Genomic DNA, 25,631 nt, shown 5'->3' with positions numbered 1-25,631 from the left:
ATAGTTAGTTATTTATTTAGCCTTCGATGGATGGGACGGTGTGAAATGGAGTATTTATTTAAGCTTCGAATTACTAAATATGCCATTGTTAAGATACATACAGTATTCCTTCTGGGGGCTGCGGGGGTGGTCTTTAACCAAACATCTAGCTGACAGCCCGCTAAGAACCCCCCAAACACCGCCAAATTATAGTTAAAGCAGGTACACCATCGACCTTCCTCCACTCTCAAATCTCGTCGAGCAGCTGCAGCTCTGTAGCTAATTAGTTAAATACTACTAACAGCGTACAAGACAGATAGATGTATGGCAGTTTCTTCACTTTTCCTATTCACTGCCGGCTATTAGCAACCCTATTTACATCCACGAGCTGTCTCGCGTTCTACTCATTATTCCCCCCAAAGCATCCGTGAATAGATAGACCTAGTCACACAGTTTCAAAATGCTGGGTTCAGATATCAGCGACTATGAGTACAGAACAGGGAAACGGCTTCTAAATATCTCTTAATAACTGCTCCCTTTCAAACCCATGCCGCCGTCCCTGCTTCTCTGACTCCGGTGAATTTTGGCAAATCTATCAGATGAAGCGGTTGACAGCCGTACGCCTCTACTTGCGGCTCCTGGATTGGCTTCATTGGCTTCATCGCATCGTCCTTCTCTGCGTCCAAACAGCACGGGGACTATCAAGTCAGACACCATGGTTACTGTCGATAAGGATGACGCGGAGCAGCAAAAACGTAACATCACTGCTGGCGACTCTGCCACGGAGATCATACCGGAAGCTCAAGTTGCAACTATTACAGAACGCGAATTAGACATCAGCACCGCACTTAGGCTCTATCCTAAAGCAGCTGCGTGGTCTTTCTTTTTCTCCCTCGGTGTTATCATGACTGGCTATGACCCCCAGATCATAGGGAATCTATATGGTGTCCCCAGGTTCCAGCAGGATTTTGGCTATCTCTTCAAGGGGAAGTGGATAATTTCTGCTGCGTGGCAGTCAGGGCTCAGGTACAAGATGCAATTTTTTACTCTAATCTCTATGGCTTGTATGCTTTCTTGGAAAACAGAACACTTATTCGACCCTTTTTAAACATGTTCTTTAGCATGGGAAGTCCTATCGGCCAAGTTGTAGGCGCCTTAGCCGCTACATATCCGATGGAATGGTTTGGTCGAAAGAAAACTTTTGCAGTAAGCCCTACTTGTACTTATTTAGCCCAGCTGTTGGTGCAGTGCATGTACTGTACATGTACTATACATGCATCTATGTAAGTCTATGCTGAACCTTTTCTGCCAATTTTTAGGCATGCGTTGTCTTGACTGCTGGCTGTGTCTTCATCCAATTCTTCGCACGGTCGTTGAAAGTCCTGATCGTTGGCGAACTTCTTGGAGGCTTGATATTAGGATCATACGCAGTTATCGCCCCCGCCTACGCTTCGGAAGTATGCCCCGTTGCCCTGCGTGGTGTTCTGACGGCATATGTGAATCTCTGTTTTGTTATCGGCCAGTTCATCGCCAACGGGGTCTCCGCTGCGACTCACGGGCTAGATAGCCACTGGGCTTATAGTTCGCCCTTTGCGACCCAGTGGTTCTGGCCAGCCGTGATCCTTGCCGGGGTATTCTCTGCCCCTGAGAGTCCGTGGTGGCTCGTAAGGAAGGGAAGACTGCAAGACGCCGAAAATTCACTTCGGAGGCTCGCGTCATCGAGTGTTGATGTCAAACCAACCCTGGTAAGCCTTAAGATAGCATAGCTGCGGGAGCTTATCAGAATGCGTACCGTGCTGAATGACGGCTTTGTTTTAGTCAATGATTATCGAAACCGATCGTCTTGAGCAGCAGATGGAAGCAGGGACTTCTTTCCGTGATTGTTTCAAGAAAACCAACCTTCGTCGTACCCAAATCGCTATCGGCGTATATTCCATTCAAGTTTTCAGCGGCATTTATCTCATTGGATATTCCAACTACTTTTTCACACGTTAGCGACGCCTATTGTCCCTAAAGGCTGATATTCGCTAACTTTTTGTTAAATAGAGGCTGGTCTTCCTCCTGACGATGCATTCAATATGGGCGTAAGTTGTGACCTCCGTCGCCAGTGTCAGGTGGATGAGTTTACATGGTCTTTTCTAGGTCGGTTTTCTCGGGGTGGGATTTCTGGGATGCATTTTATCCTGGGTTCTCCTCGCATACTTCGGCCGCCGAGTGATCTACAGTAGTGGCCTAGCTGGGCTTGCGGTTATTCTATTAATCATCGGCATCCTGGACTGTGTGCCTAACTATACGGAACGTCCTGCGGTCATCTGGGCTCAGGCATCCATGATGCTGGTATGGAATTTCACGTACGACCTCTCTGTTGGACCGGTATGTTTCGTCATTCTTTGTGAATGTTCCGCAACCAAACTTCGCAGCAAGACTATTGCCATTTCAACAGCTATACAAGCTATCTTCGGCATAGTCATGACTGTCGTGATTCCTTATATGATAAATCCGGATGCAGGGAATATAAGAGGGAAACTAGGGTTCTTTTTTGGCGTAAGTAACTTTTTGGCCTCTCGCTTACTATGCTTGTGTTTTTATACGTTTAACACAGATCGTAGGGCCTTGCTTCTATTTGTTTTGTATGGACCTATTTTAATGTCCCGGAAACTAAAGGACGAACATATGAAGAGCTCGACATTATGTTTGAAAGAAGAGTACCTACCAGGGAGTTTAAAAGGTACAGGATTCTCTAGGCACAGGACGGAAGAGGGTGGTAGAAACAAGAAGACCTTTGCTTTAGGCTATTATTCCATCAAAGATATGTCCCCCACCCACCGGCATCCGATCCACACGATGGAACGGGATATCCGTCTAGATTCCACAGCATTTAAAATTCGCCATGTTTGCCTATGATCGTCGTCGACCTTACTTAGCACGGTCACCGTTAGTTATAGGTTCGACACACCGTCACAAGTACGACATATTCTGAACTACCTTTCTCCGATGACGAGTCTCGGTATTACCATCTGTTGGCAGGTTTGTGTAGCGTGGGGATGTTGCATATTATTGGGAACTTTTCCTTCTACCCAGCCATAAGGATACCAGTAATGCCTGCTTTAAAACGTTAGAAGCGTTGATAGGCGCTGGGCAATTTAACCGAGCACAGATACTCAATTGCGGAGGGATAGGGGCAGCATCATTTTTGTCATGACATGCAAGCCAGTTAGCTGCGTTGGTTGACGGACTCTCAGATGATAGTTACAGAACACAAATTCCCCCCTGCCCAGAGAGATCGCATTTTCCCCCTCTTTTAATTTTGGACGCAATATTCCACCATTTGAGGATAGCAATCTTGAGGGTACCTGATGATTTCGATATTGTTGAGTTGTAGGGGGACAGCGGTAGAGAGGCCAACGGCTGCGGCTGGTGTTGCATTTCTTCCTCAAGTTACTGTATAGCGCCAGTCCATGTTCCATCCCCGCAGGACATCCCCGTGGCTGAGGTAGTATATGCTTATACTCGGCGCGTCGGTCAATTGCATCGCGTGGGTCTATGTCCTTGAGATCTTCCACATCCATGCCAGAGAGAAAGGAACAGCGATTGGAATTTCATCTACCTGGTTTTGGGTTGGTGCCCCCCCTCATACTCTCCACAACTGCTGTAGGGATTTGCTAATATTGGTAACACAGAGCTTTGTCACCATCATCAATATCGTCACGCCAGTTATTTTCAACAGACTACAAGGGAACGTGTTTTCGATATTTATGCGGGCCAATTTCGCATTCATTCCTTTTGTGTGCTTCTGTTACCCGGAGCCAGCCAACATGACATTGGAGGAGATAAACCATCTATTTGCACAATCCGGCGTGTCTGCTCAGCACGTTGTTCAGCACATCCAAAAGGAGCGCAGGGGGGCCCGCCTTGTAGGAGAAAACGGTCACGAAATTCGACTCGTTCCCCCAAAAGAAACTTCTGAAGATGCGGAGGGAAAGTTCAAACATTCAGCTGCTCAGCGCGGTATAGCGAAGGAAGCTGTATACAGTCAACATGGAGTTTCCATTACCGGATGTGCAATGCCCCATCTTCGCATCTATATTATTTCCAAAGGAACAGAAACTTGTATGTGGCTGCGTTTTATTGAATGACAGTCAAAGGGAAAGCTTTTGCGTGCCATGGTATACCTTGACAATGGACAGTACATACTTCATGTATATACACCCCGAATGCACTAATAGGGAGTAACACTAATTTGAGCTAGTAGTTCCTCTGCTACAAGCTCATAAATAGGCATAGCTTTTATCTCCTCGAGCGACCAATACGCCCGCATTTTGTCCGCGCGAAGTTGATCCACCTCGTCATCCATATGGAACCACAAGATCTCCCCAAACCCATCCGTAATCGCCTTCAAATCTTTCAGTTCGAACTCCTTCTTGGGACCCTCGCACGCCGAAAGATACCCCTGCATCTTCGCCAGACCCGCGTGGATACGTTGGTGCTACACAAGCAGCTCGAGTTCGTTATTTTCAACTTTAAACGCTGGCATACGCTGGCCCAAGTAAGGAAACACCAGTTTCTCCTCAACCCCATGGTAGATTTGCAGGTTATTGCAGAAGTTTGTTCCAATTTCGATGAACTGCTCCACAGACATGTCCTTTGGAAGCTCGTTGGCAACGCAGGCGTCGTATAATGTCACCCATATTTCGCGAAAGTCGTTATGTTACATGAGCTGTCAGGATATTGCTGCAAAATGACAAGTGATATCTTGACTTTTCGAAATTTTCCTCGTGCTCACTAACATGGATATCCATTTTGTCTGCAAAGTAGTTGAAAATTTTCTAGTCTTCTGCAGATAACTCTGGCAGCGGGTTGGCGGAAGCTGCCAGTTGAGCAAGGGGGTGATTTTGTTCTTCACTCATTGCGATGCTGTTTCGTGCTCGCGATGCACGCTGGCGCTCTCTTGATGAAATCCTTCGGGACAACCCTCTTTATGGGAATAAGGAAATGAGGATATCAGACTGAACTATTTGGTTCGCCGTTCATAGGTCTGCCAAAACGGGGACTCAGCCTCCCTTATATACCATAGGACTAACGTTGTCAATTAGCGCAGCTGGAACTCCCTGCCTAATCTTTCAGCTCTCTTTACCATATCCCCTGTCTCCTAAAACCTTCCTGATGGTGATTCTGTCAGACCTGCAGGTCTTAGATTAATAAGCCTCCCACCATATAACTTCCCACGTAGCTAGCAATCTTCAATCAAGCAAGCTTTACATCATCCACAGATTTAGCATATCTGCAATATTTTTTTCACTGGCCGAGGTCGGCTGAGAACAACCCCGGCAATGCGTGGTATCATGATATCGCCCTTGCAACCCAAGTCTATGTATCTGAATAACTCCAACCCGAGCTGGACGGTTAGATCAACATGCCAAATGCTTACGCGACGTTCTGGGCTACAACCTCCGCATCATCCAGGCATCGGGTTTACATTGCATTTTGCTTTCCGTTTTCCCCGGCCTCTCATGATTTCACATTGACGTATGTATGTATGTTGTTCGGCTTCCGAATCTTGATTATATAACTAGCAGGAGTAGACCGTTAACCACCGGCTTTTTTTTCGAGTCACCGTCTGAACCAAGCGTATGGAGTCAGGAGCGGAGGAGATCCAATGGAATGGATGGACGTAATGGAAGCTGATTGGAAACAGCAAGGATTTAATTCCTTCCAAAGTAAAAAAAAAAAAAAAAAAAAGAAGAAGGTTTATGGCAGGCAGATTGACAGTCTCTTATATAAAGTATCCGAGCCCCCTTCGGAAGGCTGGGTAGATTTCCATTTCGGCACACCTGTACTGCCGAAGTAACTTAAACCTTGTTCCTGGAGGACATCTCCAAGCCAGGCTGGTATGGCTTTACTTCAAAAGTCCTCCCGGCGCCAAAGAAACGATGGCCGACTACACCATGGCAACCGGATATTAATAGAGATTATTAAGCTTATATTTATTTGTACAGCTTTGGTTTGTTTACTTTCAGCAGTGATATTCAATGTTTCTCAGTACCAATCAAGGGTTTGTAATTGTGAAAGCGAATATCCCATTCGTTTCACCCTCTGGTTATTTGTCAGCCCTAATTCTCTCAAATAATGAGTATTCCGTATATTTCATCCCGTCCAAGGCAAGCGACTGCTGGCAGCAGATTAATAACAACACTTAGCGAGCTAAGTAAATATAAATCAATCATTATTGTTATTGTTATTAGGCTGGTTTGCATCAATTTTTGATATTCATATAACGTAAGACAAATGCGGAAACTTGTAGTTTGCATATAAACGCCAATAAGGGGTATTGTAAGGAGATACATGAAAGAAAACGAAGGAAAAACAAAAGAGAAGAGAGGGGAAAAAAGAAAAAGATGAATGAACGTAAGGAAACGAACTTAGTAGTGGCCTTGCCCTGGTATGATAGGAAGCAGGTAATCTGCGGACAACACGTAACAAGTAGTGCTGAAAGAAAAGAGAGTAAAGTAGGACCCTGGCGAGGAAGAAATGTATGGTATAGTGAGAAAAAGAAATAATGAAGAAGAAAAGGATGGTCGAGCGGTAGGGGGTTACATGTAACAACTGCCACGCCGTGATTCATACTCAAAGGTCAAACCACGGAGTTTCCGCTTATTGATTCAGCATGGCTATGAAGCGTTAGCTCTAAGCTTAGCCTTAATCTCATCGGCATGTACGGTAGAGTTTTGTTGATTCTGGTGTGGAAGCTGTGCCATCCACGTTGGGGGAGAGATCCCAGTTTGCTCATGAATAGTTGAGAAAAGGGGTGGAAGACTTTGCATGAGGTTCCGGATTGGAGCCGTTGAATCCTGAGATGAATCTCCAGAAGAACCTTTCAGGGGTATTAGTTGTTGTACTAGCACAAAAAATACAAGTTGTGTGAGAGGGTAGGGGATAAACTAACCGGTGTTCCAGACTGTAATCTTGGGTTCAAGGCCCTTGATAGCTTCTCCATTCGCTCTGGCAAGTGCTTCATAGGTGTTGTTCTGGATCATGAGATACTGCAAGAAGCCCTGTGGTCCGCCAAATACTTCCGCCATAGCACCGTAAGCCTTTGCCATCTCAGCAATACCTTCAGCTTCCCTTTTCTTCGCAATAAATGCAGCTTCGGCCTCTTTTGTCTTCGCTAAAAAGGCGGCTTCTGCGTGCTTGGAGGTGCGGTAGTCTGGAGAGAGTCCACCGGTTAGTTGGGCAACCCCAGGCTCAGATGAAGCTAGTACTCACAGTGTGCATCAGCGTCCATTTTCTGTTTATACATAACAGCGTCGGAGTCTTTCATTTTAGTGTAGAGGTCTGCGTCAGCGTTTTGTTCAGCCGCCTCCCTTGCGATCTTGCTCTTAGTAACATCGAGTGCCCGGAGTCGTTCCAATTCCGTTTCTGCACGTTTGGTTTCGACCTGCTTCTGCAATTCGGCATCCTTCATTTCCGCTTGACGTTGGGCGGATATCTTCGCAAGCCGGATGCCCATGTCCAGCTCCGTTTGCCGATTTGTAAGCTGAGCATCTGCCTGTGCCTTCTCGCTTCGACGTTTGGTTTCTAGAACTGCGGTTTCTGCGTCGATTTTGGATATTTCTTGCTTTGTTTTGCCTCGTTTTTCGGCTTCACCAATTTCACCTCTCATTCGAGCCTCTGCGACGTCGATTTTGGCTTGATTCAGTGCACCTTCGTGCGCTTTTCGGCTAAGCTAAATTGCCAGAGGGTCAGCACTTAGTGAAGAGTATCCCAAGTAGAATTATACACTTACCAAGGTGAAATATTCACTTCCAGGAGTATCTTGAAGTTCTTTAACGTTGGCGTTGTAGCTATGGCCATCGAAGTAAGTATCATAGACATTGTTCCATGGAAGCACAACGGCACTCACATCCTGAGACCAAATTGATCCAGCTCGTTTGGACATTTTCAATGACATGCTGCTTGAAGACGTGTCGCTCTTTGAAAATTTCCTCCATTGTCATCCCAGAGACAATCACGCGAGTCTCGCCCTCGATGATGCCCTTGACGATATCTTGAACATGGTTCCCTCTGGTGGCCGTTTTGGTGGCTTTTACCCCATCAGCTTCTCCTGATAGGAGAAGAGCATACTTCTTGAGAGCCTCAATATTATTATCAGGGCCGATTGTGAAGACGGCTGGGAGGGCAAACTGAAGCTTTTCGATTGTCATAGCCTGGAGATTCATGGAGAAATCGAATGGAGAAATTGAAATCCGGGTGCACTAGAAGTCGAGCTGTGTTAGGCTCCTCGGTTTTCATTTGGCAAGCAGCCTGCTCCTTAGACATTTCTACGAAAGGTGGAGATATCAATACGCTTTAGCTACTCACTTTGTGCCATGGCATCACAAACGCCGTTTTCTTAATAACCACATCACTAATGCCGCCTCCCGTGAGAACGAGATACTCGTTCGGCTCTGAGACGTGGTACCTAAAAGAAAAATTCGAGTTAATCGGCATGAAGAATGAGTAGAAATCGTACTGAAATAACCAGAATACAAGCATACCACATTGTCAATCTTGGAATATTCTTTATCACTCGATGGATATTGTACTATCAAATAGCATGGAGCTCGGGATGCCAGTAACAAAATCAGGATAAAGTGAAGTAGGTGTAATTCAAATAGAATGCAGCATTCGAAACGGGGGCCAGGCTGATATATATAGCAAATACGAGAAGCTCTTCACTATGAAGGCCATAGTTATCATAACGACATTGAAGGAAGATCAGCCTTCTCTGCATCCAGATTGAGAACGGAACCTTGAGGAGCTCGGCAGCACCAGCCTTGTCCCCACGGGGTTGACTACGGCAGGACTCAGGAGCGGAGCATCACAATTGACCAATCAGGGAAGTCCCGCAGCAACATGCAACATGCACTGCACTCACTAGCACCGCGTTAGTCAAACTCTGGTGGGGATCTCGACATACATCGAGGCAGATTTTAAGCCGCATCAGAGTTGAGATATCTCGAAATGAGTTCAATAGATCCATGGATCACGAAGAATCGATACAACCTAATGTATTATCATAGCGCACTATCCACCCCTTTTATGCTAAGGCTGAGTTCCGCAAGATGTCATGAACACCTTTGAACTTTCACCACGAGTGATGCCCGTCAAAGTTCCCTGGCACACAATATCAGCCACTGGGGGCACAATCACCAGTCCCTCAGGGGACTCAGTTGAGAGGCTAATACTCCGTATAAGGGCAAGCAATGCAGCTAGCAATCAATGTGTGAAGATGAAATCCCCTCAATATGACCCCCAATCAGTGATTGTTTGAGTCAGGCTTGCTCTGATGCTTCTGGAAAGGCGAGCCGACCAATCCACATGAAAGCCACTGGGCCCAAAACGGCAATATGTCGTGTTTTCTGAAGCCGCGGAGCTGTTTTGGTTGGTTCCCCTAACTAGTAGTATGCTGGATTATTTCGCTAATTTGCCATGAGTAATTGGGCGGACAAGAGGGCAAGTCGTTGCCGAACCCGAGGGGAGTGAGGCGGAGCCCCCAGGGCTTGGCAGGAGGAGAATCCCGTGACGTCTGGAAGTGGGCTGTAAAGGGCGGAGACTAAACCCGAAGTAGTCTAGGGTCAGCATGGGGCTGAATTGACTCCGCCTCCCCGAACTTCTTTTGCGAGATTTATGTATACTATTATTGCTTCTGATGTTGATATCTGCGCAATATCGATACATATTATTTGTTGTGATTTATGCCACGGATGCTTCCAATAATGCAACTGTCCCAAGCCACACTAGAGCAGAACTTATCCACATGATCAACAAGGCCCATTCTGTAGGCTACTGGGGCAAAAGAGCTCAATCACCACCAGCGCACTGCTGGTAGAAGGGCCGATCAACCCGGGACCCCCAACACCCCCCCTCGGACCAGCTACCACAGAGCACTACTCCTCTCAAGGACTCCTCTCAGTGGCTTCTCTCAGCGGCCTTTTTTTCTGGACTCACTTCTAGGGCTCACTCCAAGGGCACACTCCTAGGGTGTCTCTTGGCACTGTTAATGTCCGGGATATTGTTGGGATTTTTATTCTTAAGTCCATCCTGGGATTGAACCCATGCATGTTGACCACAGCGGGGCTCACGCTAACCGGGCTCATAACCTGTAGGCTACTGGGGCAAAAGAGCTCCATCACCACCAGCGCACTGCTGGTAGAAGGGCCGATCAACCCGGGACCCCCAACACATTCGACCGCAAGACAGCCCTGGGAGTTTTCCCCACCTTAAACTTGCCTTAGACTTCTTAATTAGAACGACCCTCTGCGAGGGATTCACACGTGTTGCGACCTCATGGGCGGGGTGGTCAGGACAGATAAAGAGAAATTGAAATCTTAACCGCTACCTAAACCCAGTTTCGTATTTTGTTTTTGAAGCAAATCATGCCAACACCAAACACAGCCCCAGAAGTATGTACTGTACTGTACATACATACATAGACTCACCATATTTGAATTTTAATTATTCGACGTCCAAGTTAAGTTGATAGTGACTTCTGTCGAGCAACGAGACATTTTCCATCGACGAGCAGGGACTCGGGCCACAAGCTACAGGCATATATCCCGTTGGCGAATCAACTTTGCCATAGTCACCCCGCATCGAGGAAGCATCGTATCTGGGTTCGTTGATTCACTCAGCTATCTTTCAAAGAATTAGAGCTTGTTTCGCACTCAGCTGAAATAGCTCGCTGCAGAGCAACAGTTGAATATCAAATCCCTTTGCGGGCTAAAAAGAACTGAAAACGAGAACGCGATTAATTCGATTCCGCCCTTCATTATCATCATCGTCATGGATTCAAACCCTTTTGACAACCGCCTGGACGACCCGGCTCCTGCATATGAGGAATCACTCCCCTCTGTAGTTTACAACAAGGACACAGTCAAAGACATCCCCAGCTCATCGCAGTCTCGACTACCTCTGTCAACTCAACTCGCTGACACCCGGACCCAACGAGTCGACGCCATTCTCACAAAATACGTCGAACCCCTCTTACTCTCGCAAGGTGCCTCAGGACTCTACAAAACAACGTTTGTCCTTGTGCCTTCATCCGTCTCCAGCCTGCAAGATGCAGTCAGCAACGCCTACACGACGCCCGAAGAACCTCAAATCGTCGGCTTCCCGTCCAACGAAGTCGTCAAGCTGATCCGGCTCCAGGGCGAAGAGAACGCCATGGAATTCTGGCGGCAGCCAGCCGTTGTTGCGGAGCTGGACTCTGCTCTGAAAGCAAAACTTGCTGCAAGTGGCCATCGACTGTATCAACCCTCATCCAGCGGCGAAATGACCAGTGAAGTTGTCGATGCAGCGAGTTCTCCAGCACCCGCCCCGGAACCCGCCGCGAAGACGATAGCAACAACAAAAAAGTCGTTTTGGGGGCGTACGAAAGACTTGTATGCCTCCAAGGGGCAAGATTTGAGAGATGTCGTCATTGTCGACCGGAAACTTGGTTGGCGGGCGTCTGGAGAGCATGATGCAAACGCACCCGGGAAGATACCTACGGGCCTGGTTGACGTATCTATTGTGTGGAAGGAGGTGTGCTTACGAATTGCAAACGAGATGGGCCTGTATGAAAGTAAAAAAGGGCCTGCGCTTTGTATGACAGTTGAAGTCGGATCCTAGTTGCGGATTTTATGATTGAATGAAACGAATAAACAAAAAGAATCCCAAGTTTAAATGTACCAAATAGTTCTTCCCGGCTGCAATACGTGTCCCAATCTATGTATATATATATAAGGGACATTTGTAACCTCAAGTCGAGGAATTTATTTAGCCTCGGCTGAAGAAGAAATATTTTCAAAGAAATAACCAGGCCTCAGCCAAGCTCACCACATCAATATAAGACTTTGTCACGGATCCTGATTATGAACACATTGCCAGACTCAGGAATATAATGGTCTCACAACAAAGGAGCAAGATCTATTGTAGCAAAGCTTGGGTAGGCATAAAACCCGAAACACGGATACTTCCAGTATCTGCTGGCAATTCAACACACAGCAATCGGCGAATGTGTGCTAATTGTAAACATTTCGCTCAGAGCTTGTTAAGAATAGCACTCCTGGCAATCTGGAGTAGAATGGGAAAATTAAATTCAGCGATACGTATTTTCGAAGAAGGAATTGGAAAGAACCATAACAACCGAAGGGATAAGTTGAAGGAAAATACTTACAATGCTCCTAAACCTTTTCCCATAGACATACATCGGGATCGTCATCACACTAAACGCAAAATTAAGCACAGTAATCCAAGTGAAAACCTCCCTTGGTCCCTGAGCCGAGTACCACCCATTGACAAACATGCTGGCAATAAAAATAAACACAGCCTTGGAAAAATTGATCGTGACAAATGCCTGGTTAGCATCTTTCGGATGGCAGTCAAGCACGTATGTGAAACTGGCCGAGGTGGCGAAGGGGATGGATAGGGAGTGCAGAGCCATGAAAGTAAGCGGGACAGCTAGAGGGGCGCCTCGGTCAATGCTCAGCCCATACCCTATAAATCCTACCGTGGAGAATATCGTCGCGGGAATCATTAGCAGAAGGCGGAACTCGGGTTCGTAGATACCCTTATTTCGCCGTGCCATGAAACACACGAGCCAGTCGGCAGTGGCACCGGCAAGCGGGGTCCCGATAAGAGCGACGCCAAGCAGAGGGAGGTTTGTCAGGCCTATTTGGGAGGGTGTGAGGCCATATTGAGGGCCTGAGAATATATTTGTGGATAGAATGGCGAATACCACGAGCCATGTCAGGAAGCTGCCGTGGATGAACGTGCTGAAGACGACTGCTGGGAACATGATCAAAGATAGTGGCTTCGCTGCTAGCACCCAGAAACTTTTATTCGATATCCGGCCATTAAATACTTTCAATTCCTGGCTATATGGTTTCTTGGAAGCGTTTTTGCCGCCGTGAGCAGTATTGAGCTTTTCGTCAACCTGTCCAGGTTTATGCAGTAAGTCGGCAGTTTCAGGAACTAGGAAAAATATTGCGGGCAGAAGTATGCATAATACTAATGCTACGATGCCGAAGGGAGTTAACAAGCCGAGATTCTGAATAATATATCCAGCCACAACTTGGCTGAAGGTGGTGTTCAGCATTTGTCCCAGCTTGTACCAACTGCCAACAGCCTGACTGCCATCTCACCTAAGTATGATACCGGAGACAATCGCTATACTCCAGATGGCGAGCTTCTCGCCTCGTTCGTGAACAAAGAATATATCAGATACAGTGGATGTTACCAAGGTTTCTAAAGGGGCAGCTGATATGCCCTGAACGATTCGCATGATCCACAGCGATTGGAAGGACTTTAAGCAAATATCAACATAAGCCTCCACAATCTTGACGAGAATGTGGGAAAACTCACCTTCGCAAAGTAACCCCATATGCACGTTACTAGTAATACCCCCGTTGATATAATGAATACCGGACGTTTGCCCCAGACGGTTGCTGCCGCTGCGGTGAAGAAGGTACCTCCTCCAGTGGACAGGATCAGAACGCCAACTAGAAATGTCGAAACTTGATCCAGTGATACTTTATATCTTTCAGAAGCGACGACAAAACCAGGGGCAACTATAGGCCCAACCCTAAAATTCCATTGCCAAAAAACACATCAGTAAATTCAAGATCGCCAAAGTTAAGCTGGCGTTGACAAGGAGGGCGCTCACGAGACGGCAACTCCAGACGCCAGGGCCAACGTCCACATAAGGAGGTTTTTCTTAACATCCGACCTAGCAGACAAATAAGCCCAAAGGCTCCCGCGGCAAAGATGAAGTACCAAAATTTACCAGTTGTATGGCTCATTAATGTTGTCACTTGGTTGAGGCACAAGAACAACACCTCGCTTCGTCTTCAGATTTAGGTTCTGTGAGTCAGATTCTAACGATTGCATTAGCACTACTTTTCACATTCTGTTGAGAATTCAATACCTACCCTCAGTGTTCCTTTTACCCAAGAGAGATGTCCCTGGAACGTCTGCCAGCTTATTGTCATCTAACACCCCCCATGCCATCTTAACTTTCTCTATAGTGGTTGTCCTGTTCCTTTCTCATGTAAGGATAAACCACTGGAGAATCAAGAAACTCAACGAAAAACAATGAATGAATATGAATGATAGCATGAACAATAGGCGTAGAATAAAATATATAAATACTAGATAAATTCAGCACCTATCAGCGATGTTATCGAGTAAAGATGATTAAAAGCATCATTATCAAGACAAGAACCAGCTATGCGGGCCAATATCTGAGGCGTCTGGGTTAGTATAGATGTTTACTCCCTCAACAGGTGGGCCCAACCACGCCTATCAGATTTTCCGCAACTGGCATTTCCAAGAGGGCGAAAAAAGGAGAGATGTAACGGTATGCACTTAAGTCAAGCTCGTCAGGTTGGCTAACCGGTTAGACTGTAGATTTTTGTCCGTGGGTTTTATTTTTTTGAGCCTTGGACGTCAGACAAACTGGGGTAGAGTACAATATGAGGAAGCATGATTCCGCAGACAGCGTCTGAATCTCGAATTTTGAGCAATCTTTGCCGGTTCATTGTGCGCCAGTCAGTATGCCACAAGACCCAATCAAACAATGGATCACTTGTGCGCGATCGGCTTTCCTGGATGCCCAACAAGCTGGTTCATTATTCGGAGTTTTGAAATGCCACTTCCAGGGTTGTACATTCCTTGTCACCCCAACTGGAGTTTTCTAGAGGTGTTTTGTCTCCCGGTGCTGTCCCCATCTGATGCAGTCCTCCACGAACACGTAACTGACTGAAGGAAACCATAGAAGATAGCTTGATACCAGCGCGTTTTCGTAGCAAAGACTTAAATGGCGATAGAAATGGGGCCATCCAGGCTCCCTTGTCCTCTTAGCTGCTCCTTTCCACCCCTTCCTTTCCCTTTCCGCCGAGCCAGTAAAATCCTTTCCGAGGCCCTACAAGCAGAGACACTCGACTTTGGACATTCTGCACCTCGGCGCTCATTAAATATATAACACATACATTTGACGCGCGGTATTTAGTCAACTAAGAGTCAGTAGCATCTACCACAGTTTCCTGGGGTACATCTCTCATGTGGAACTCCTTTGAACCAATTTCCTCGCTGAGGGGGTAGTAGCGGTGCGGTTGCTTCAAGGAAGTAAGGACGGGTCATGGGTGGGTGGCCCAGACAGAACGACTTGTGACCCAGTAATGGGGATGTTTCCGAGATGCATTCATCAACATACAGATCAGAAATGGAGTCCTGCGTGCCGTATGTGGTTGGGTTATGTTACGCGATAACTCTCGAGTCGATCAAGCTCCGTTTAAATCTGGGGTTTGTTGCCGAATGCCGAATGCCGAAAAGCAATATGACTAAGCCAAGTATTTTCAATCACATGATTTCCCCCCCCACCAAAACTTGTTAGCATGACTTCATCGTGATATAAAAAAATAAACATAGTTACTACGTGCGAAACAACCACTACAGCAACTGTACAACTTCGTTGATTATCACGGGCTCATTATATCCCAGATAACGAATCGAAGCGAAGAAATTTAGTAGGTTTATTTTCATTCTCTTGTTTAAACCCTGGGGTTAGTATCACCGCGATCCAGTACTCCGCATGAACCGCTTCTGCCCTCTGTCGCTCAGACTTTCCGCGAATTATCGTGGATCGCTTGATTTTGTAACCATGATCATCTATCTATGCCTTACCATGATAAACTAACCTATCCCAATTTGTTCTTTGACGTTTATGGAATTATTATCCTGCTGTTGATTTTAAACTGGGTAGTTACTGTCCTTTAACCCCCCACCACCCAACACGCCCACTCTTCTACAATCAAGACGAAAGGCCGTAGTACAAAACAAATTGGATTCTTCCAAGGTTGTATTTGAACTGACTTCTACGTCCCATTTGCTCGATTTTTGTTTCGCGGGTCATACAATCACAATTTATCATCAGTTTTCAACCACACCTGTATTGAAAACCGAGCATCAATGTTCATTTATTCTAACTCCCTGACACAATACAGATATCCACTGTCACGAATTGCGATTACGCAAGTGCAACAGAACGAAGCACCATACGATCAAAAATGGCGCCTCTGTCCCCCCTCTCAATTGCAACCTCAGCGGTGCGGCGGCTAGTAAAGGAGGAAGCCTCATACCACCGCGAACTAAAACAGCAGGAGGAACGCATCAAACGTCTCGAGGCCGAGCAACCGGGTGAAGATGAGGATGGCAATCGGGAATTTATGCTTAGACAAGAGGTATTTCCTGCTGCAACCCCAATTCCATTGGTTTCTGTTAACTTGATAATCTGACTCGTGTACAGCGCCAAGCCCTGGAGGAGACGAAGAAAGTCTTACCGAATATGAAGCAGAAAATCTTAGAGGCTATCGCTAAGGTTGACCATTTACTTGTGAGTTTCCTTTTCCATCAGATCCTGTGCGTCTTGTTCTATTGGGGATTGTCTCGAATATCTCTAGACTCCTTTCCCTGTTCGTGGAATTTTTCTAGACACCTTAATTTTACTTCAGCATATTAACTATTGGTTGATATCCAGGTTGAGGAAGGACAGAAAGGAATGGGAAGCAATGTGGATGAAATCAATGCCGCGAAGGAGGCTATTTCACAAGCGATGACGGCCGTCAGGGAGGTGTCATGATCTCTTACTTTGGCCTCATTTTCATATTTATTTCTCCATCTGTCTGTTTCGAAAGAGTTGTAAATCTATAATCTTCCAATATATATTTTATTTCTTTCTAATGGCAGTTCACTAGTTCAAAGTACGGATATTAGTCCATGAATTGCTATTTACAGTGATCACATAGCTACAGAATAAACACCCAAAACGATTCTAGTAGCGCAAGTGCCCTTCGCTGAATATAGTAATTCCTATTTTAGGACCAAAATGGCGGTGATGGCCATTAAAACCCTTAGAAATGTCCTATTTCGTGAGCTAACGACCATGTACTCCGTAGAGGATCCGAGGCTTCCTTTTTGGGAGCGTCTGTAGTTACCATATGTCATGATTATATAAATTCGGGCTGCCCATCTTAGTTATGTAGACTTTTGCAATGACACCATGCGGGGATCACTGATACGATACTCTACGGAGTACTCTACTTGCGAGACATGAGCTCACCCAGGCCGCTGCAGCAAATGGGATGAGCGTCGGAGAGTTTCCTTCAAGTCAAAAGTGGAGAACAGCAGCCTGGTCGCGGCCAAACAAGTGGCGTCATCACAAGCGAAAAAACAGAATAATAAACTAACTGACCTGCTCCCTTGGCTTCAGTGGCTGAAACTACAGCGTCGATGGAGGGAATAATGCCTCGCTCGTCCACGTATAGCTATACAAGGGGGCGGAGCTAATTTAATTTGACATCTGCCTAATGGCTTGCGGCGCGGGGAACTGCCAGGAAGAGACTATTTATCAATCCCCCAAGCGATGCGAAAGAGAGTCATCTTCTCGGTGTCGGATGCTTGCGCTTTACTTTTCTCATTACTTATTTTGGACGTCGCATTTGCTTCTATCTACCATCCACATGAAGTAGCAGAGTGCTGCTCGCAGTCAAACATGAGTTCATTCACAAAATGCCGATCTGCTCTTTACACCCCTGTCGTTGACGAACTTCCAGTGTACGTGGAGAGGGAGGATGGCCTTCCGACATACGCAGGAGATGAAGATGACCAGGAACAGCGTGAACGAGAAGATGACCAGGATAGGGTCCAGTCACTCCTGAACAAACTTTTGCGATCCAGTGATGAATCTCAACTTGATCCCCACATTGTCAAAGACCTGTTACGGGATGAGCATCAAAGATTATCGGATATCATATCATCGCGCACTCAGTTTGGGACTTACCTGCATGAGCTTGCAGCGGACGAGTTGTCATTCCTCGCGCTCGCCGTCAACTGTCTTCTTTTTGCATCCATCTCTACGGGGAAGAGCGAAACTATTTCATGGCTTATATCACAGAAGCTGACTACGCCCAATATCCTCGACAGGGATGGTATGTCTCCGTTGCTAGCTGCTGTAAAGGCGGGAAGAACACGAACCATTCAAGAACTAGTTGATCTCGGCGCAGAGCCTGATGCCTATGCGATTTCGGTAGGAAGCTTCTTTTATTTTGCTCGAGGTCGTTTGCAGGAAATAAAATGGTTTCATTCGTTCCAAAAATAAAACGGACTCTTAGGCCATCCAATTCATCATCACGCTAACTTACGCTCAGGGGTTTCGCTCATTGAACGCCGGGCGCGCTGCCATCAGGAGAACCCCGCTACAACTGGCTGCTGAGCTTGGAAATCTTCCACTTGTCAAAATGTTCATCGAGACCTATCAATGCGATGACTCCAAGATCGCACCAGACGGACAGCTTCCGCTTCGCTTGGCATCAAGAAACGGCCACAGGCATGTTGTCGATTATCTCCCTGTACGTCGAGGGGGCGGATGGAAGCGATGGAAGACCGCGCATGAGGTGTCTATGATGAGAGCAATGCGTGCCCTTGAGGCCATTTTCAAATTTAACGCCTTTATCTTTTACGAAATTCCAAAATTCTTCCTTTGGACCGTCCCCAAGCAAGGACTCGTCGAGCCCCTGATGAAGGCCTGCAAATGGTGTTGGGTAAACAGAGCGGGATTCTTGCCCTGGTTGAAATATCAAGCTCAACAAACACCAGCCAGGATGAAAAAATTTGCAAAATCGGTATGGAAAGTAGCTAAACGAGTACCCAAAGCCGTCACAGATGTGCTGAAAAGTACATGGAAATTTTGCACAAATACCCTGCCAAAACACACCTGGAAAGTCCTCACGAAAGAGATACCGAAAATTGCCATCAGTGTGTCGAAGTGGATGTGGTTCATACTAACATCCGTTGCGACCACGATAGCGAGCCTTTTTCAAAGAGTCGCTTCACTCATTCATACCATACTCAGCGCTGTGGCCTCCTTCTTCCGCGGCCTTACTCTCACGGACATCTGGAATGGATTCTGCGACGTGCTACGAGTAATATTTGTCTCATTCCCACTTAAGGTGTATGATATAATGCTCGACTTCGGAGAGTTAACTTACAAAGCAATGGGAGCGCTTTTTGGGTTTACCGGTAAAATACTGTGGCATACTGGCTTTGCACTGATTTACCTAGTTACTTATATCCCGAAACATATATGGACCGTTATAAGGAGCATAGGGGATTCGATAGCTAAAGGCTTCAATGAACTCCGGGTCTGGGTGAATCCTAAGGGATGAATGCCAAGTTTGAAAACGAGGAGTTATGGAGCAAGTCATACCTTATTTATTTCTTCACCAATTCTATTATGGGTTCGTTTGTTTGATAGCTCATTCTGTAATTATTGACTGACTTTCTCCTCCGAGAATCAAACTCGTGTAATTGGCTCACAATTTTGCACTGCTAATGCATCAACACACCATGGAGTATTTCGAGTATGCCCTGTTATATTTTGCTTGGGAACCGACATGTATTCAACCGAACTGTAGCACGGGTATCAATATCCTCGTTCATGTCGCTACTTCACTAGCTGGTGTCCATCTTGTCCCCAAACCTGTCTTCAAGGGAGCCTTTCGCATGCCGCGACTCCGCAGCTCTTGAGCCGGGCCTTGTCCTGTCGCCGATTGTCTCCGCCAGTCCCGATTCAGATCCGGTAACTTCCCCTTCATCTATCATATTTTCATCCTCCGGCTCCTGCGTTGCCGGCTGCCCATCGGTCGACGACGCACTTATCGCTTGTCGCAGTGGAGTCACACCACGGGTAGCCAGCGGGCGTTGTTTATCTGTTTGGGATGGTGCCGAGGTAGGCCCCGAGTCTTCATGCCCAGCATGCGAAGGGGTTACACTATCTTGATCTGGCTTCGGAGTCCCAACCGCACTTCCTCTCCCTTTCGAGCCGACATCTCCCTCATCACCCTCCTCTTCTTCCTCCATCCCTTCTCTCCTCTCAACTTCCTCTTTCTCATCCCTGATTAACCGCCGAAGGTTCATCCCTTCCTCCACAATTCTACCAAATTGCTCTCTGCGTTCACTCCATGTCTGCGCATATTCCCTGCTTTCCTGCTCCAACTGGGAGATTTCCGCATGTAGCTTTTGGAGGTTGGCCTGTTGATCCTCCCTGGGCCGTAGCAATCGATTCGAAGTAATCTTGTCCGCCAGATCATCATATGTCTTGCGCAGCGCAAGAGTCTTCTGTGCTTCTTCCAGTTGTATCCTCAACTCAGCCGTATTATCCTTCACAGCTTGCGCTGTTGACTGAATTCTCAACTTTTCGGCCGCATAACGTTTCCGCTCTTTCTCATTGCTTGCAAGAAGAAATTGGATTCTGGCAATACTACTTTCAAAAGCAGCAAAGTCGAGTGTTATATCTTCGCGAAACTGGCACCATTCCTCCAGTTGCTTCTGCTTGACAGCGTCGACCTGAGCTGCCGACGCTTCTTCATCGGTTCCTTCGGGCGGTGGGGTGGGAAATAACGTAGATGGCGTGGCTACCAAGGAGTTAGGAGTAAGAAGGCGTTTTGTGATTCGTTTAAATGGTTTTTCTTCCACGTTTAGAAGCCGTGTCTTATGAAGCGCATCTAGATATTAAATTTAACGCAGTTAGAAAGATGATGTGAACACGAAAAAGGGGCAGAAATAGCTCCACCGAATACAGACCTTCAGAAGTTTGATCGAGCAAAGTATAGGATTCCATGGTAATCCTCGACGGCAAATTTAAATTTCATAAATAGGAATGAGGATGAGGATAGCTGGGCGAGTGCTGAGGCATTCGTCAATAAAAGAGGTGAAATTGAAGCTTGTTGCCAGACAAAAGAACGATAGTCAATGCCAAGCCTGAGCTAATCAACCTTGGAACGAGTCCGCCTATCCCGAACAGGTTAGCGGCATCTTGACAACATCACAACTTGGCCTTCGATGGCTTCAATCTCGCCTTGCCAACAACGAGATTCCTCAAAAACTCAACTTCCTTCCCCCCTGAAACGCGGATAGATGGACTTGAAATGGATAGAAGAGCCACTTGAGCACGTATATTTGCTTTCCTCCTTTTGCTTTATATTTCATGTTGTGAACTCCAGGACCATTGAATTTCTCGAAACGGCTAGCTCTGATCTAGGTGTGTATGGGTATAACCTATGAAGGAAGTTTGATGTATATCTAGATGACTAAATTGATTCTTAGGATATTTTTACCAACCACGTCTAAAATGGAGGGCATGTATACTGGGCTTCAAAGGAGGCAATTATTCGAGTCATTGGATGCTTTTAAAGCATTTGTACGTGCAGCATCAATAAAACAGTGCTGGAACATGTGCGTCATCAGAAGCAACAAGGAGAGCGTCGCTTTGGGTTGCAGGTCATCCTCCGATTGTACGTTTCGCGCCATCTGCCGCACAGGCCATGACTACACATACGTAACCTCTGTCACCGACGTCCATTCCTGTCGCGCTTCGCTAGACGCCCCCATACCACCCATTCACCGAGCTCAAGTCTCCCGCCTCGCCTTTCTGATGAATGAAATCCCGAAGTTTTTTGATACCAGTACCAAAGTCACATCCGAAGAGGCTGCGGCAGCTATCAAACGATATTATGGCACTGAAGTGTCCCCCAAACAGACATATCGCGCTTTAAGGAGGCTAGGTATGCACCAGGGTAGACGTCGAGGTCGTCCGCCCCTTCCTAGCGTGACATGGCCAATAGCGGATGATATATCCAATCACGCCACCGGGAATTCCCAACCACAACCACCACAACAAGAACTGCAACAACAACCGCAGCAACAACCGCAGCAACAACCGCAGCAACAACTGCAGCAACAACCACAGCAACAACCACAGCAACAACCACAGCAACAACCACAGCAACAACCGCGGCAGCAGCAGCAACAGCAACAACATGAACCAGCTGTGAACAAGTGGTCACAAAACTTACCCATATTGCCGATCGATGTCGACACTGATCACGATGATGGCGATGTTGACTTCGACATTCTAGAAAGTAGCCGCATTGCGCCTCAACCAAGCATGCCACAACCGAGCCCGGAGACCGTCGCTCGATCTCATCATGTCCCTACTGCACTCAATTCTGCGCCTCCTAATAAAAGCCAAAATTCAGGCAGTGGAAATAATGATACTCAACCCACCCCACAAGGTCGTACCCAGGCGCGCAACGTTCAGCGCCGTCCTCCCAAAGTGTCCGCGGATGTGAAGGTTGAGTTTCCGTGCGCAGCTTGTGGGGCGATTAACCAAGGATTCTTTCCTATCCGGGGCCAAGCCACAACTACGATAGTTGGCAATCAATTGATAGGAAGTGGGAATCATGTCGCCTACGATTTAGGTATGCACCAGTCAGAAGAAGGGTCATGACCCGTCAATCTTAACTGCTTCTATGTTAATATGTATAAATATACTATGTTACTTCTATGTTTAGTTTTTTACCCGGACACCACATGTCCTATAATATGTATATAATCAGAGCTCAGCTTACTGTTTAGATGAGCGGGATCACAACAACGAAATATATTTTGCAACACAGGCTTGGATGGAGGCGGCGCTCTACTGGTGGCGGTCGGGTGGCTACCCATATCATCTTTTCTACTTGACAAATGCTTGTCAAACATTTTTCAACAACTTGACACTCCCCCTTCAGCCCTATTTCGGCAAAGATGAATTCATGAATTGTGTTAAAGTACACGTCAACCGGGTACCATCTCCCGTCTCTCTTCGCTCGCCCTCTTCGCTCGCCAATCCGCCTCTCCACCCGTGTATCAAAATACATTATGGGGGCGGATTGAATATGGGGCACAATGTACATGTACAGTACATTTACTGCACAAAAAGAATCTTGGACCCGCTCTTCTTTTTAGTTACGTGTAAGACTCAACTCTACAGGCGACAAGCACGTTTTACAAAAGCTACATTATGCTACTGGGAACTACCTATTTTCGCCAACCTCTACTATGGGATTGGGACAAAACATACTTCAATTGCAAGCATCCCAAGACTTAGCGGCGGCGATCCATGCCAGTAGCGCAATAGTGGGCCGCGCTGTCAAATTAAGCTTTTCCGGGCCGAAGCTACACCAATAAATTCACGTGATATACCTTATTTCAACAATTCTTGCCATCCGAACTTATTCCCTTGAACCTGCTAACAATGATCTTGATATGTTACCAGGTTATCACCTTGGTAACATGTGCCCGTCTCTCCCGCTGACAAAACGGCACGCCCACTCTGCTCCAAGTTAGGGTTTCTGTATATTCTTCTCCCTCTTCCTTTTGCTTGTTATCCGCCTTTCTCCTCAATTATCGTCTGATACGGCTGATTGAAGCCAAGAGGGTGCTTTCGCGCAATGTTTAGCTACGGTTGGGAGAGGCGCAAATATATGTTAGGTCCCTCAATTAGGCTTCTTGAAGGGAAAAAACCAAACCACAGACAGATGGCAAATTTTCTAGGACAATGGGGACCCAGCGCGCGACTTCCAGAGGTACCTAAGATTATATGTTATACTAGGCATCTAAGGCGAGGAAATTGGGTTCCTTCCGCGATGTTGGCTGCGCTGGTCACCATGTTTACAACTCCCAGTACATGTCACCCCGGACAAATTCTATACTGGAAGTTGTTTCTGGTTGCGATGCCTGCAGAGAGTCTTGTGAGTTAAAATATTTGTCAAAGCCAGTAACTTATCTTATATACAATCTTTAGCTTCCCTGCTGTCAATAACAACTTTTTCCTCATGTTAAATTCTCAGCGCTGTTGCTTCTACATCTATATCACTCTCTACCTTACCAGACACCTCAACTCATTTAGAATCACAGGCTACAAACTCTGGGTGTATGAACTCTGAAGATGACTGAGAGGCTCAGTGATCTGGTCACATAAGTATTGTGAAACTCAAGTTATGCATCCCATCGCTGGGTGCGGAGGACAAGAGCTTTTCTTATGCTTACCCTTGACTACTGCATAGTTTTCACGCGGATAAAGTTGCACCTCAAGTCCATGACCATCATGATCTTGCGGGCGGTGATGAACCGATAGTCGACTCTAAGCCCAACAAGGACTTGAGTTCTCTCCAGCAAAATATATCCTCTTCAGGCTTTGAATTTCTCGGTTACACATATCTGTCTATCAAAACCAAATATCGGTGTTCGGATCATCCAGCCACCGCTAAGATACGGAGTTGGGATTTGGGGAAGCGTTTTCCACTGCGCAAGTGCATCTACTTGTGCTTTTCCTTTTTTCGATTCCGACTTCCCATTTACTTTATCCCTCTATCCGTCTACTTTCTGCGGCCCACTTTTTCCTCTTTGCTCTTGGTATAAGCTCTTGCTAGAGCTATCTCCTCTTATATTCCCCTAAGGAGAATGCCTCCTAGCTCTAATTGGGATTGTTTAAGAAATGAGTTTGTATCACAGCGAAGAGTTATATATATAACCTATAGAATTAGCAAAAGGCGGGGAAACGGATGAAATAAGGGATATTTTACCTAAAATGGAACCAGCAAACAAACACCGAGAGGGAAAATAGATTTCAAACATGACCAGTCAAAATCCACTTTTCTTTTTCATTATTTCCCTAAAGACTTTTACACTCTTTAACTCATTATCCTTCCATTATGACCATGACCCATCTTCGCATCCCAATAACCATACGAGTCAGTTCTGTACAGATGTGATGCGGCGAGATCAACCTCCGCGACCAATGCACTCGCTCGGCCTCTGACTCCCTGCATGGCATGCCAAGCCAATCCCGGTGAGTCGGCTAAGATCCGGCTAACTCAGAACAAGTCTACCTAGCTAGCTAGCAGGACCGCGGTGGAACCTATGCCTGCATACCATACCATACCACTGCTACCAGGGGGGGGGGAAGCTATCTAGCTTGTTAAACTTGCAATCTTGCAATAAGGGCATGTCATGTCATGTCATGCCATGCCACTGCTATTCATTATGATTCCAACGGCAAGACAACAAGAATAAAGTACATGTACATACATGTACAATCTGTCAAAGCCCTACCCTACTCAGCAGGTGGAGGACAGGCGGGAGGGGGGATAGACATTAATAACTGGATAACTACTAGTGTAACAATTATTAACCCGTCAGGACCCAGGAGCTCTCTCCTCTCTTGCAATAATTCACATGCTCCGTACGCACGAGATAATACTATGTATCTATCATACCCCGCTGCGAACATGGGGAGGAAAAGTAGGTTTACGCGAAAAAAAGAAACTTTTTTTCTTTCTTTTTTCTTTCATCCCAAACAAATCTCGTGGCGCACGTTTCGATTTTCCATTTTCTTCCGTACCTTGCAGACACCGCAGACTAACTTAGAATAGAAACGGCCAATTGGGAGGGTATATATGTATAGCCAGCCGCACATGGCGGGCCGAGATCGGCATTCGGTAAAAGGAAAAGGGCAGGTATCACGCAATTCATTTTGAGTTATCAATAATGCCACGGCTCTACTCTTTTTTTTTTTTTTTTTTTTTTTTTTTTTTTTTTTTTTTTTTTTGGCTTTGATAAGGGTTTTAATTTTCGTTCCATGATATTGCTATGTGATAATAAATGGGGACTTTTTTTTGCATATGAAATATAGTAGTATGCTAATAATGCGCAGGGGTATAGAGAGACCAAAAAAAAAAAAAAATCACATGCGA

The 25,631-nt window shown here is 46.3% G+C and overlaps 11 protein-coding genes across 15 annotated transcripts; 7 read left to right on the top strand and 4 right to left on the bottom strand.

The window, feature by feature from the left end:
* Window positions 1-5: 5 nt before the first annotated feature.
* BDCG_00202 (MFS maltose permease MalP) lies at window positions 6-5,589 on the top strand. 4 transcript variants are annotated; one of them, XM_045415722.1, is made up of 9 exons: window positions 6-201; window positions 292-1,005; window positions 1,101-1,185; window positions 1,299-1,724; window positions 1,798-1,969; window positions 2,026-2,063; window positions 2,122-2,523; window positions 2,589-3,596; window positions 3,660-5,589. In XM_045415722.1, exons 2-8 carry the CDS (start codon window positions 695-697, stop codon window positions 2,721-2,723), a joined length of 1,569 nt encoding a protein of 522 aa, XP_045279057.1. In that variant the 5' UTR covers window positions 6-201; window positions 292-694; the 3' UTR covers window positions 2,724-3,596; window positions 3,660-5,589. The 4 variants fall into 4 exon arrangements, with proteins under 4 accessions (XP_045279057.1, XP_045279059.1, XP_045279058.1 ...); XM_045415724.1 differs by lacking the exon at window positions 6-201 and having other exon boundaries at window positions 226-1,005; window positions 3,660-4,178; window positions 4,229-5,585; XM_045415723.1 differs by lacking the exon at window positions 6-201 and having other exon boundaries at window positions 226-1,005; window positions 3,660-5,585.
* Window positions 3,256-5,721, bottom strand: BDCG_00201 (uncharacterized protein). Its single transcript, XM_045415721.1, has one exon. It carries the CDS (start codon window positions 4,433-4,435, stop codon window positions 4,199-4,201), a length of 237 nt encoding a protein of 78 aa, XP_045271607.1. The 5' UTR covers window positions 4,436-5,721; the 3' UTR covers window positions 3,256-4,198.
* Window positions 5,722-6,647: 926 nt separating this feature from the next.
* On the bottom strand, window positions 6,648-8,518 carry BDCG_00200 (flotillin; the record flags this gene model as incomplete). The annotated part of the gene is made up of 7 exons (XM_045415720.1): window positions 6,648-6,850; window positions 6,923-7,183; window positions 7,243-7,702; window positions 7,763-7,791; window positions 7,880-8,231; window positions 8,338-8,437; window positions 8,514-8,518. 7 exons carry the CDS (start codon window positions 8,516-8,518, stop codon window positions 6,648-6,650), a joined length of 1,410 nt encoding a protein of 469 aa, XP_045271606.1.
* Window positions 8,519-9,121: 603 nt separating this feature from the next.
* BDCG_16067 (uncharacterized protein) lies at window positions 9,122-10,185 on the top strand. The gene is made up of 3 exons (XM_045425341.1): window positions 9,122-9,239; window positions 9,319-9,399; window positions 9,469-10,185. Exon 3 carries the CDS (start codon window positions 9,668-9,670, stop codon window positions 9,845-9,847), a length of 180 nt encoding a protein of 59 aa, XP_045279056.1. The 5' UTR covers window positions 9,122-9,239; window positions 9,319-9,399; window positions 9,469-9,667; the 3' UTR covers window positions 9,848-10,185.
* Window positions 10,186-10,800: 615 nt separating this feature from the next.
* On the top strand, window positions 10,801-11,628 carry BDCG_00199 (uncharacterized protein; the record flags this gene model as incomplete). The annotated part of the gene is made up of 1 exon (XM_045415719.1): window positions 10,801-11,628. The coding sequence occupies one exon, from the start codon at window positions 10,801-10,803 to the stop codon at window positions 11,626-11,628; it is 828 nt and encodes a 275-aa protein (XP_045271605.1).
* BDCG_00198 (uncharacterized protein) lies at window positions 11,595-14,088 on the bottom strand. The gene is made up of 7 exons (XM_045415718.1): window positions 13,929-14,088; window positions 13,784-13,874; window positions 13,664-13,726; window positions 13,363-13,582; window positions 13,143-13,303; window positions 12,176-13,076; window positions 11,595-12,072 (listed from the first exon to the last, which is right to left on the bottom strand). Exons 1-7 carry the CDS (start codon window positions 14,005-14,007, stop codon window positions 12,040-12,042), a joined length of 1,548 nt encoding a protein of 515 aa, XP_045271604.1. The 5' UTR covers window positions 14,008-14,088; the 3' UTR covers window positions 11,595-12,039.
* A 1,263-nt stretch (window positions 14,089-15,351) lies between these two features.
* On the top strand, window positions 15,352-16,766 carry BDCG_00197. Of its 2 annotated transcripts, none has more exons than XM_045415717.1 (4): window positions 15,352-15,524; window positions 16,002-16,238; window positions 16,304-16,390; window positions 16,535-16,766. In XM_045415717.1, the coding sequence occupies exons 2-4, from the start codon at window positions 16,065-16,067 to the stop codon at window positions 16,634-16,636; spliced, it is 363 nt and encodes a 120-aa protein (XP_045271603.1). In that variant the 5' UTR covers window positions 15,352-15,524; window positions 16,002-16,064; the 3' UTR covers window positions 16,637-16,766. The 2 variants fall into 2 exon arrangements, with proteins under 2 accessions (XP_045271603.1, XP_045279055.1); XM_045415716.1 differs by having other exon boundaries at window positions 15,416-15,853.
* Window positions 16,767-17,190: 424 nt separating this feature from the next.
* Window positions 17,191-20,762, top strand: BDCG_00196 (uncharacterized protein). Its single transcript, XM_045415715.1, has 2 exons — window positions 17,191-18,082; window positions 18,204-20,762. Exons 1-2 carry the CDS (start codon window positions 17,420-17,422, stop codon window positions 19,218-19,220), a joined length of 1,680 nt encoding a protein of 559 aa, XP_045271602.1. The 5' UTR covers window positions 17,191-17,419; the 3' UTR covers window positions 19,221-20,762.
* BDCG_00195 (uncharacterized protein) lies at window positions 17,364-20,842 on the bottom strand. The gene is made up of 3 exons (XM_045415714.1): window positions 20,638-20,842; window positions 17,837-20,558; window positions 17,364-17,770 (listed from the first exon to the last, which is right to left on the bottom strand). Exons 1-2 carry the CDS (start codon window positions 20,672-20,674, stop codon window positions 19,507-19,509), a joined length of 1,089 nt encoding a protein of 362 aa, XP_045271601.1. The 5' UTR covers window positions 20,675-20,842; the 3' UTR covers window positions 17,364-17,770; window positions 17,837-19,506.
* A 342-nt stretch (window positions 20,843-21,184) lies between these two features.
* On the top strand, window positions 21,185-22,375 carry BDCG_16066 (uncharacterized protein; the record flags this gene model as incomplete). The annotated part of the gene is made up of 1 exon (XM_045425340.1): window positions 21,185-22,375. One exon carries the CDS (start codon window positions 21,185-21,187, stop codon window positions 22,340-22,342), a length of 1,158 nt encoding a protein of 385 aa, XP_045279054.1. The 3' UTR covers window positions 22,343-22,375.
* A 1,615-nt stretch (window positions 22,376-23,990) lies between these two features.
* Window positions 23,991-24,361, top strand: BDCG_16065 (uncharacterized protein; the record flags this gene model as incomplete). Its single annotated transcript, XM_045425339.1, has 1 exon — window positions 23,991-24,361. A coding segment is annotated over one exon (307 nt), but the record flags the coding sequence as incomplete, so codon positions are not given.
* Window positions 24,362-25,631: the final 1,270 nt, after the last annotated feature.

The sequence above is a fragment of the Blastomyces dermatitidis genome (genome assembly GCF_000003525.1).
Source record: "Blastomyces dermatitidis ER-3 genomic scaffold supercont1.1, whole genome shotgun sequence".
Taxonomy (NCBI): Eukaryota; Fungi; Ascomycota; class Eurotiomycetes; order Onygenales; family Ajellomycetaceae; genus Blastomyces; species Blastomyces dermatitidis.
The sequence above is the reverse complement of the archived record's forward strand: the minus strand, read 5'-3'. Positions and strand labels throughout refer to the sequence as shown.